Source organism: Chlorocebus sabaeus, chromosome 8 (genome assembly GCF_047675955.1).
Source record: "Chlorocebus sabaeus isolate Y175 chromosome 8, mChlSab1.0.hap1, whole genome shotgun sequence".
Lineage (NCBI taxonomy): Eukaryota > Metazoa > Chordata > Mammalia > Primates > Cercopithecidae > Chlorocebus > Chlorocebus sabaeus.
Genome location: NC_132911.1, coordinates 94,747,793 through 94,760,232, shown reverse-complemented (window position 1 = coordinate 94,760,232; position 12,440 = coordinate 94,747,793). Strand labels below are relative to the sequence as shown.

General features: G+C 38.3%; 1 protein-coding gene across 1 annotated transcript in view; it reads right to left on the bottom strand.

Moving 5' to 3' along the window:
• Positions 1-12,440, bottom strand: part of NECAB1 (N-terminal EF-hand calcium binding protein 1) — a 179,335-nt gene that overhangs the window by 15,112 nt on the left and 151,783 nt on the right. Inside the window, exons 9-10 of the mRNA XM_008001050.3 lie at positions 7,573-7,626; positions 1,036-1,148 (exon numbers count right to left, since the gene is read on the bottom strand). Coding sequence (XP_007999241.2) covers positions 1,036-1,148; positions 7,573-7,626 — 167 coding nt within the window. The remainder of the gene's footprint in view (positions 1-1,035; positions 1,149-7,572; positions 7,627-12,440) is intronic.

The following is a 12,440-nucleotide window of genomic DNA, read 5'->3' as shown; positions in this document are numbered from 1 at the left end:
CCAAAGCAATATTTGAAGAGCATTATGAAATATAGTTTAAGCAAACTCATAAGGTAGGGTTAGACTTGGTTGTAGAAGTTTTCTAAAAGCAGATGAATTTGGACCGGGAGTCTGAACTTGAGGCAGTGCATGGTCTGGCAGAGACTTGCAGCTGGGTGCACATTTCTGAGAGGAAGAGTAGCCAGGTCTGAGGCACAGTGGGGAACAAACAGATTATATCAGAAATTCTAGCTGTGCATCACCAAGGCAGAGTGTTTAGATGAGGGAGAACAAATAATAGTAGTGATATGGATCCTGGGTCTGTCAGTAGGATTAAATATCGAGTCAGGACAAACGTCTAGCCTTTGATAAGATACTCATTAGAGAGTTACTGTAGGTTCCAGTTAAGGGAATTCTATGATAACTGTTTCCAGAAAATTATTATAGTAACTGTTTATTGAACCAGTTGGAGTGAAAAAACTGAAGATGAGGAATAATATATTTTAGTAGCTTGAGATATCCAAAGCCTGAGCTGGGTGGTACCCATGGAAAGAGGAAAGAAAAGATCTGCTGCTGCTTCATTTTCTTTTAATGACCAAGGACTGAAATCATGACTTCAGGGACGCCTGCAATTTCCTAATGGCTGAAATGGTCATTAGGCCACAGGGCATGCTGCCAAGGGAGCAATCACAGCTAGATGTCCTAGAGTTGGCGCCTCATCTACCAGAGATGATTTTAAATCAGAGTGTGGGCTGCCTGGATGCAAAAGGGAATTTCAACTTATTTGAAATTCAGTCTCTTCATTCAAGTTGTTCTCTTCATTTCATTTTACTTGGTGCCCCTAATGATCAAACGACACGGGGTTTAAAGATTAATGATAAAACATCCAGTTAAAGGCAGCAAATGACATCACCCAGGTGGAATGCTCTGTATAACTTAATGTGAGGATTCTCAAATATCTGTCTTCTAGACCCCCAGCCTTGTCTAAAGTGAGAAATGCCTTCACTGCATTCCTGGGCTGCCAAAGGCCTAAGGTGCAGGAGTAGGAGCACTTACCGCAAGCATCCACTTTGGGAGGAAGCACTCTCCACGTAGTGTTTCAGAGCAAGTTGGAATTCTTCCAGGTCCTCTTCTATCACAGACATCTGCCGCTGCACAAGCATGATGTGCTGCCGAGGAAGGGGTGAGGGTCACTGCGTTGGCTGTCACGGAGCCCGATTTCAGCTGACTCCTACTGCCCATCCCATTCCTCCTCACAAAAACAAATGATTCTCTTCCAAAAATATGACCAAGGAAGGCCATGGGTATTCCAAGTATAAAACTGCATAAAGGCCGTAATCTAGGCAAGATATTTTCCTTGCCTCTAGTCCCAGAAGCTGAACAAAGTGTTCTTTACAATGACGTGTTTCCCTTTAAAAGCAGTGATTCTCAATGACTCGAGAAGTTTTAAAATTGTATTTATATCAAAATCTCTGGGAGTGGGGCCCAGGCACTGCTATTTTTAAAACCTCCCTAAGTGTCTCTATGGTGCAGGCAGAACTGGGATCGCTTCCCTATAACCACTTACCAATTTTTAAAGAGAAGTCTTATTGTTCATTGCACAGCTTCAATATCTTGGATATTTTGTGATACTAGACATAAGTGACAATCATTACAAACAACCAGATTTCAAAAAAATGAGTAACTTATGCATTTTCAAAGGTACATCAAATATTACAGGGTTGTCAAACACATTAACTACTTACAACAGGCCCTGTTCAAAAGGTAATGGCATCAGATGTGCTTGTTTTTAATGGATCACACTGGATTGGATGGCAACTGTTTCCTGTAACAAATCCTATTAGCATTATAGCAATTGTAGTTTCAAGGCTTCCCTCAAGATCTGCCTGTGGTCTTCTTATGGAATTTTAGATACCAACATTAGTTCTTTTCAAGAATTGGTAGTGAAAGTATAAAAGTGCAAATCAAAGTAAGGATTGGCATGAATCATAAAAGTGCATAAACAAAAACAAAACACAATGTAAGGATGATCTAGAATATGAGAAAAATAACTTCCACAATAATACCAGCTATGTAGCATGAGAGCTAGAATTAAACCCCTGTTCTACTGTTTCCTATTCCAATGGGTTTCTCATTTCATGTCAATAGCTACTATTTGTTGAATACCAATGATATTGTAGAGACTGTTAGGTATTCAGTATATTCAACAAATATTCCTACTTCGTTGTACTAATCAAAGCACGTGGTTTTAATATTAATGACTAAGTAGAGTTAATTTCTACTAAAATAATGATGGATATATCATTTTCACAAAAATTTGCAGGGACCTCTTGGTTGGACATTTGTGATTACTGACTCAGATAATTAGGAAAGCTCATGGGCTTTCCTAATGAGATATATAAATACATCCACCTATTCCATCATAATTCTTTTCGTCTAAAGGCAATTTTTACGTGATCAAGTGGGATGGATTGTAAAAATAACCAGAATTCTTCATTATCCCCATGAACTCATGCCCTTTGACTAATCTGACTTTTTAGCTCCTCTCATCAAGACATGGATTCTATTTTCCCTCCCCTTGGATCTGGGTTGGCTTTCTAACTTGCTCTGGCCAACAAACGTGGCAGAACTGACAGTGAACCAGTTTCAAATTCAGGCCCTAAGAGGCCCGTGGATTTCCACTCTTTCTCTTGGATCTCTGAGATTACCATGTGAACAAGACCTGCTACAGCAGAGGCCAGCAAATATTTTCTGTAAATGGATGGGTAGTAAGTATTTTAGGCTTTCTGTGCCACATGGCGCCTTTTGCAGCTAGTCAACTCTGTTATTGTCATGTGAAAGCAGCCACAGTCCACACATAACCAATGAGTGTGGCTGTGTTACAATAAAACTTTATGACCAAAAACAAGAGGTATGCTGTAGTGTGCCAACCCCTATATTAGAGGAGTAAAGGCCACATAATAGAGCACAGCTGAGCTCCTAGACATATGAGGAAACTCAGCCAAGATCAGCGAAGCTAACATACAGCTTACTACAGATACAAGGAGCCCATGTGAGACCATAAGACACAGCCTAAATTGCCTACGTGCAAAATTGTGGTTATTGTGTTAAGCCACTGAGTTTTGGGGTGCATTATTATGTAGCAATAGCTAACTGATTCATTCACTTATGTACATTGATGTATGAGTTGGAAAAATTGAGCTCTTGGCTTCCTAGATTGGGTTGTAATGTCCAACTTTGCAACCCAAACCAGAGGCATCTTTTTCCCCTCCTTTCCTAAGATAGTTACACAAAGAAATCCATTTAAAGAGCCCCATATAATCTGCCTAACTTTGATAGTTTGATGACTATTCTGACAAGTGGAGCATTTTAAATAGTAGTTATTTAAAGTAGATTTTCTGAAATCCAAAGAAAACACTTACATTTTCTGTTCTGGCTAGGCTGAGACAAATTGTAGGATGTGGGGTTTGGGAGAGGTGGAACAGGAGTCCTATTATCTTGTTAATATATCTATGTGTCTCTTGTGTCAAATACACAACCTGAAAGCTTACTAAACTGTGGGATCCCAAGATATAGTTAGCTCAGAGCACTCCGTCATGGCTGAATATTCTTTCATGGTGCTACATTTTTGTTTCTCTATTATAGGAGTGGTAGTATATCATTTACCTTATAGGAATTTTGTTACAGTGAAAGTATGGCTGGATATTTGGAATGTCTTGGACTAAATAGTGCTGTGTAAGTATGAAAGGCCAGTCTCAGTTCATAGGATAGTATTTGCCAGTGACATTAGATTATGTTGCATCAGCCTTTGATTTCTTGGAACATTTCAAGAAATGTCATCTTTTTTAGTCTTGGGACACAGAGACATGTTTTAAGTACAACTTATTTTTTCAGGTTACTTGGTTCTATTTACTACATTTACAGTTGTGTTTCAAATATGTCTTCAGAGATACCATAGCCTTTCTTGTATGCTCTCACTGACTCTTAACAGCCATTGTAAAACAAGACTTATATTTTGATAGTCCCTGTTATATTACTCGACAATAGCCCCTGAACCCTTAGGAATGGCAGAATGGAATGACTTCACAAGACGTTATCCATCAGTTTTATATGAGTATAGAGAGGCAGAAAAAGATACTAGGTTTGTGGACTCACTGTATGATAAGCTATTTTAGTGTATTACAACAACAATGTGCTGAAGAAAAATCTGAGTTTTTGAAAAGCACAAGAATGTGCTCAAATGTTTAAAATTATCATGATTTTTAAAAACCTTTGAATTAAGAAAATATCTGGAAAATGATCATCTTACTCAGTACTCTTTTGGTAAGAAGTGCCATACAGGCACATCTTTATAATATGCTTGTTATCAATCATTTGGAACATTTAAATATTTTTATCTAGCACTTCAGTGTTCTTTCAGTGCAGTGTTAGAATCATTCAATATAGTAAGAGATATATCAGTATTATTTTTTTAAAAACTTCTATTTAGTTTTTATGATTTCATCTTAAGTATTATGTCATTTTTGAAGTATTCCTTGGTCTCCTAAATTGAGTTGTGTCCCCTTACTGTGCAAATCTGTACCTTCCTATAATAAACCTCATCATATTTTATTGTAGATTCTGTATGCTTTCCTTCTAGTTTGTTTTCTAGCCTATAATATTCACCACTTTATTTCCAGACCCTCTCTTCAGGCCTGGAACATAGTTGGTGATCAAGTTATTTGTGGAACAAACACATTAAAGATGCTTTTGCTTTTAGCCATTGACTAATCTTAGAATTCCCTTAATAAACTATTTATTCCAGGAAAGGTTTTGAGGCAACCCTGGAAACTCAACAGCACTGCACAATTGTTAGGTGCTCTTTCGTCTGTCTCCACCATCCTGTCCTCTTTTTCTTTTCTTCTTTCTCCTTCAAGAGCAGGCATACAAAGTAAAAAGAATTAGCTTCACTTTTCCTATGTGGCCTTTAACAAGTTACTTAATTCTTTCTCAGTTTGTCTTCTGATACGTAAAATTAGAATAGTGGTACTTATATCACAAAATTTTGGGAGGACTAAATAGAATAGTGTGTATAAGGATCCTTTCCATGACAGGTACTAAATAAGTGTTACATCTCTTACTCTAGGCTGAGAAAAAAAAATGGACTTAAAAAAAGAAATCACATCCTGGACTCCTCATTATGTAATGGCTCATTGCCCGGAAAACTAGAGATGGCAGTTGCTAGGGTTCAGGACTTTTGCTGTGTGCTTAAACAAGCCTGCCAGACAATCTGCTCTGCTCTCACAGTAGGGAATCTCATAAAACAATAATCCATTCGTCCACAACCTCACTAGCAAAGAGCAGTTCTACTTTACAGGCTAGAAACCCACTAAACACTAGGGCTGAAAATGTTAGAGCATGATGATGAGCATAGGTCTGGGGTTGAACTGCAGGGGTTCAGCTATGGTAGGTAAATTCCTTTAAACCTTAATTTCTTCATTGATAAAATGAGTCTGAGGATAGTACTACCTTATTTGGCTATTGTGAGGATTAACTGAGTTATGTGTGTGTTTAGTACAACACTTCGCACATAGCAAAGGATCAGTAAAGATCAGCATTGCAAAAACCAAGTGTAATACAAATTTATTCTTTGCTTTCTGTTGTAGAATTTATTTTTCCAAGTTCTCATGCATTCACTAATGGAAAAGGAAAAACACCTCACTACTCAACGAATTCTAAAACTGGTTTTGGGCATCAGGATAAATCATTTAACACATGGTAGGATAGAATTATGAGCACTAGAGCACTAGCTATGAAATAACAGTGAAAAATGCTTTTGGTCATTCTGAATATAGGAGGTTTTACAGGAATTTATAGTAACGCACTTAATACCATTAATAAAAAAATACAACTTTTAATGACAAATATCTTATTGTTACTTCTGAAAAAACAAACCAATTCAAATCTTTACTATATGTATATTCCCAAAGAGCATAATTGTTATACCTCTATATATGGCTGGAAATGGGAAATATCCTTTCCTGCTTTTAAACAATATTGAGAGCTGAACAACCTTCTTAAGTCTTATTTGTTTAAAGTACTTCTATGCACTACTGAATTAGTAATGTTGTGTGTGTTGATCTTTTAAAATTGGCCTTGGCTTTGGCTGCTCAGGGACCTGCAAATGGAATAGCTGCCTCCTTTCCCAAACAATCCTTAGACAAATTTTCTTCCTCATAGCTATAGAGAGAAAATAATCTCACATTAGAAAATTATTTAAGAATAGACAATTATCTCTCACAACATTAGAAAAGTTATATTTGTTTTTCCTTTGTCTGGAGTATAGTTTTTCCTCTAATGCACACCTGTGAGAAGATAACAGATGCATGATCACAAGGTTAACAATTCCTGAGCCTCCGGGACTGTGCAAACCCGCTATTCTTAGTATGTGTATATGCTCAAGACCCACTCCTCTCACTTTCCCATGAAAGCCTACCATTTTAAAATGTTGGGGTCTTGATGAATTAACACAGACTACATCCCTGTCTCTGGAGGGATAAAAGCACTAGACATGCAATGACAGATCTAACTTATCGGGGGAAAGTATTCATAACTATAGGATTCTAACAGCAGCCATGATTAAACTTTTCTGAGACTCCCACAAAGTTTACTCTGAAGAATCCCTTTGGATTATGAGTTTGGACAGATGGGTAGGAGACTTACACACAGATGGGTCTCACCTTCTTCTATCATGTAGTCAGTGCTTGTGCACAATTTCAGAGATGAAAGGTTATTTCCTATCTTGGTTTCATATAAATGCGAGAACAATCCTTTGACTTCTATAAAGTATATAATACATCTAAGGTATTAAAAAATGATTTTTCTCCTAGTTACCAAGATTTTAAAATCCAAATTTTCACTAAATGTAAATGTAAACATCCAACTTCCTGAAACAAAATGTACTATGCATGTTTGCCTCAACATAAAGTAAACAATAAAGCTTGGTAGGTACTGCTTTTAGTTATTTGCTAACTTCTTTTTGTTGCATCTTAATGTACTTTTTAGGATCGCTTTGTCCATTTTTATTCTGTTTCCAAAAAGCGCTGCCACTCTGGATGGACATCTTATCCCTAGGGATACAAATGTTCCCTTTTCTCTAAACATCAATTTATTCTTTGAAAAATTATTTCTGAGCATTTTCAGTGTGCCTGGCCCTAGGCTAAATGCTGGAAATATAATAATGAACAGAACCAGGTTTCAGCTCAGGTATATCCAGTGTACATCACAGCAGGATTTACAAAATGTGTTTATGATGCAACTTAAATGTTGCCCTTCTCTGCCAGTCATATTCCTTCAATTATTCAATAACTCATTGATTAATACACGTATACAATTTTCATTTTGCACCTATTACATGCCAGGTACTTTCACAAAAACTGTGAAGTAGGTATTAGGTTTATATAAATCATAATGTAGAAACAACACGACTTAACCATATAAAATGAAATATGACTAGTTTTTCAATTTTTCATTGAGATAACTAATTTTTGAAGAAATTAAATTATGTTTTTAAAGAACATATTGATAACATTTTTACCTGATAAAAATACTTACAGATTTAGTATTCCCTTCAATAATTTCTTCTTCCAGTGGTTCAAGTTTGAGATCCTTCAATAAGAGGAAGAAATGGCAGAAAAGAAAAAAATTACATCATTTAAAAAAATGCCATATATTCAAATCATAGTTCTCTCATGGCTAACATTGAATCAAAAGAACCTCATTATCTGAAAGATGAAATAATACAGATTTTTAAAAACTAAGCTGTTCCAATAAAGACTCTTTGTACTCATTTATCAATTGTAAGCTGTTTTAGACGTGTTCAAAGTATTGCTTTAAATTTACTTCCTGGATGCCATTAGAGAGCAAAGTGGAAGAGAGAGGTACGTAAAAACAGAGAGGAAAAGGATAGGAAGGTAAACAAAAGAAAAAGAAACAGAATGACTAAGCCTAACAGTCTGCTTTATTTTGCTATGAATGAGTATTACCACATTTCTACATTTCTTGGGACATCATTATAAACATTAGTCTATTGTTACAACACGTTTATACCCTACTGTTAATTTTTCTTTATTAAATAGAAAGTGAATTAAAGAGTAAATGAAAATACAATTGATATTTGCTAAAAGTGAAAAACTCCTGTAAAGATTTTGAAGTCTTTAAAAAAGTTTTTTATTTCCATAGGTTTTTGGGGAACAGGTGGTATTTGGTTGTACAGGTAAGTTCTTGAGTCGTGATTTGTGAGATTTTTGTGCACCAATCACCTGAGCAGTATACACTGAACCCAATTTGTAGTCTTTTATCCCTCATCCCCCTCCCACCCTTTTCTCCTGAGTCCTAAAAGTCTACTGTGTCATTCTTATGCCTTTGCATCCTCATAGCTTAGCTCCCACTTATGAGTGAGAACATAGAATGTTTGGTTGTCTATTCCTGAGTTACTTCACTTGGAATAATATTCTCCAGTCCCATCCAGGTTGCTACAAATGCCACTAATTCATTCCTTTTTATGGCTAAGTAGTATTCCATCATATATATATACACCATAATTTCTTTATCCACTCATTGATTGATGGGCATTTGGGTTGGTTCCACATTTTTGCAATTGAAAATTGTGCTGCTATAAACATGTGTGTGGAAGTATCCTTTTTGTATAATGACTTATTTTCCTCCAGGTAGATACCCAGTAGTGGGATTGCTAGTTCTAGTTCTTTAAGGAATCTCCACACTATTTTCCATAGTGGTTGTACTTGTTTACATTCTCACCAGCAGTGTAGAAGTGTTCCCTGTTCACCACATCCATGCCAGCATCTATTTTTTTTTTTTTTTTTTTTTTTTTTGATTATGGCCTTTCTTGCAGGAGTAAGGTAGTATCACATTGTGGTTTTGATTTACATTTCCCTGATCACTGGTGATGTTGAGCATTTTTTCATATGTTTGTTGGCCCTTTGTATATCTTCTTTTGAGAATTAAGACCTTAATGTCTTCTGTGATGACCAATGAATACTGCTAATGTCCCCAGTGAAACCAAGTGCTTCATCTCTGAGAACTTCATTCTGTGAATGGCTCTCCTAGCATTGTTTCCAACAAGGATTATGTAGAATAACTCCTTCAAATAGATAAGAAGTAAATTGAAAACTGTAGATGACTGGGCCGACAGGCGGAGCAAGATGGCTGAATAGGAACAGCTCCAGTCTACAACTCCCAGCGCGAGCGACACAGAAGACCGGTAATTTCTGCATTTTCAACTGAGGTACTGGGTTAATCTCACTAGGGAGTGCCGGACAATCGGTGCTGGTCAGCTGCTGCAGCCTGACCAGCGAGAGCTGAAGCAGGGCGAGGCATCGCCTCACCTGGGAAGCACAAGGGGGAAGGGAATCCCTTTTCCTAGCCAGGGGAACTGAGATGCACAACACCTGGAAAATTGGGTAACTCCCACCCCAATACTGCGCTTAAAGTAAATGGGCACACCAGGAGATTATATCCCACACCTGGCCGGGAGGGTCCCACGCCCACGGAACCTCCCTCATTGCTAGCACAGCAGTCTGCGATCTAACCGCAAGGCAGCAGCGAGGCTGGGGGAGGGGCGCCTGCCATTGCTGAGGCTTAAGTAGGTAAACAAAGCCGCTGGGAAGCTCGAACTGGGTGGAGCTCACAACAGCTCAAGGAAACCTGCCTGTCTCTGTAGACTGCACCTCTGGGGACAGGGCACAGCTAAACAACAACAAAAGCAGCAGAAACCTCTGCAGATGCAAACGACTCTGTCTGACAGCTTTGAAGAGAGTAGTGGATCTCCCAACACGGAGGTTGAGATCTAAGAAGGGACAGACTGCCTGCTCAAGTGGGTCCCTGACCCCTGAGTAGCCTAACTGGGAGACATCCCCCACTACGGGCAGTCTGACACCCCACACCTCACAGGGTGGAGTACACCCCTGACAGGAAGCTTCCAAAAGCAAGAATCAGACAGGTACACTCGCTGTTCAGCAATATTCTATCTTCTGCAGCTTCTGCTGCTGATACCCAGGCAAACAGGGTCTGGAGTGGACCTCAAGCAATCTCCAACAGACCTACAGCTGAGGGCCCTGACTGTTAGAAGGAAAACTATCAAACAGGAAGGACACCTACACCAAAACCCCATCAGTACGTCACCATCATCAAAGACCAGAGGCAGATAAAACCACAAAGATGGGGAAAAAGCAGGGCAGAAAAGCTGGAAATTCAAAAAATAAGAGCGCATCTCCCCTGGCAAAGGAGCGCAGCTCATCGCCAGCAATGGATCAAAGCTGGATGGAGAATGACTTTGACGAGATGAGAGAAGAAGGCTTCAGTCCATCAAACTTCTCAGAGCTAAAGGAGGAATTACGTACCCAGCGCAAAGAAACTAAAAATCTTGAAAAACAGTGGAAGAATTGATGGCTAGAGTAATTAATGCAGAGAAGGTCATAAACGAAATGAAAGAGATGAAAACCATGACACAAGAAATACATGACAAATGCACAAGCTTCAGTAACCGACTCGATCAACTGGAAGAAAGAGTATCAGCGATTGAGGATCAAATGAATGAAATGAAGTGAGAAGAGAAACCAAAAGAAAAAAGAAGAAAAAGAAATGAACAAAGCCTGCAAGAAGTATGGGATTATGTAAAAAGACCAAATCTACGTCTGATTGGGGTGCCTGAAAGTAAGGGGGAAAATGGAACCAAGTTGGAAAACACTCTTCAGGATATCATCCAGGAGAATTTCCCCAACCTAGTAGGGCAGGCCAACATTCAAATTCAGGAAATACAGAGAACGCCACAAAGATACTCCTCGAGAAGATCAACTCCAAGACACGTAATTGCCAGATTCACCAAAGTTGAAATGAAGGAAAAAATCTTAAGGGCAGCCAGAGAGAAAGGTCGGGTTACCCACAAAGGGAAGTCCATTAGACTAACAGCAGATCTCTCGGCAGAAACTTTACAAACCAGAAGAGAATGGGGGCCAATATTCAACATTCTTAAAGAAAAGAATTTTCAACCCAGAATTTCATATCCAGCCAAACTAAGTTTCATAAGCGAAGGAGAAATAAAATCCTTTACAGATAAGCAAATGCTTAGAGATTTTGTCACCACTAGGCCTGCCTTACAAGAGACCCTGAAGGAAGCACTAAACATGGAAAGGAACAACCGGTATCAGCCATTGCAAAAACATGCCAAAATGTAAAGACCATCGAGGCTAGGAAGAAACTGCATCAACTAACGAGCAAAATAACCAGTTAATATCATAATGGCAAGATCAAGTTCACACATAACAATATTAACCTTAGATGTAAATGGACTAAATGCTCCAATTAAAAGACACAGACTGGCAAACTGGATGAAGAGTCAAGACCCATCAGTCTGCTGTATTCAGGAGACCCATCTCACATGCAGAGACATACATAGGCTCAAAATAAAGGGATGGAGGAAGATTTACCAAGCAAATGGAGAACAAAAAAAAGCAGGGGTTGCAATACTAGTCTCTGATAAAACAGACTTTAAACCAACAAAGATCAAAAGAGATAAAGAAGGCCATTACATAATGGTAAAGGGATCAATTCAACAGGAAGAGCTAACTATCCTAAATATATATGCACCCAATACAGGAGCACCCAGATTCATAAAGCAAGTCCTTAGAGACTTACAAAGAGACTTAGACTCCCATACAATAATAATGGGAGACTTCAACACCCCACTGTCAACATTAGACAGATCAACGAGACAGAAAGTTAACAAGGATATCCAGGAATTGAACTCATCTCTGCAGCAAGCAGACCCAATAGACATCTATAGAACTCTCCACCCCAAATCAACAGAATATACATTCTTCTCAGCACCACATCGCACTTATTCCAAAATTGACCACATAATTGGAAGTAAAGCACTCCTCAGCAAATGTACATGAACAGAAATTATAACAAACTGTCTCTCAGACCACAGTGCAATCAAACTAGAACTCAGGACTAAGAAACTCAATCAAAACCGCTCAACTACATGGAAACTGAACAACCTGCTCCTGAATGACTACTGGGTACATAATGACATGAAGACAGAAATAAAGATGTTCTTTGAAACCAATGAGAACAAAGATACAACATACCAGAATCTCTGGGACACATTTAAAGCAGTGTGTAGAGGGAAATTTATAGCACTAAATGCCCACAAGAGAAAGCAGGAAAGATCTAAAATTGACACTCTAACATCACAATTAAAAGAACTAGAGAAGCAAGAGCAAACACATTCGAAAGTTAGCAGAAGGCAAGAAATAACTAAGATCAGAGCAGAACTGAAGGAGATAGAGACACAAAAAACCTTCCAAAAAATCAATGAATCCAGGAGTTGGTTTTTTGAAAAGATCAACAAAATTGACAGACCGCTAGCAAGACTAATAAAGAAGAAAAGAGAGAAGAAT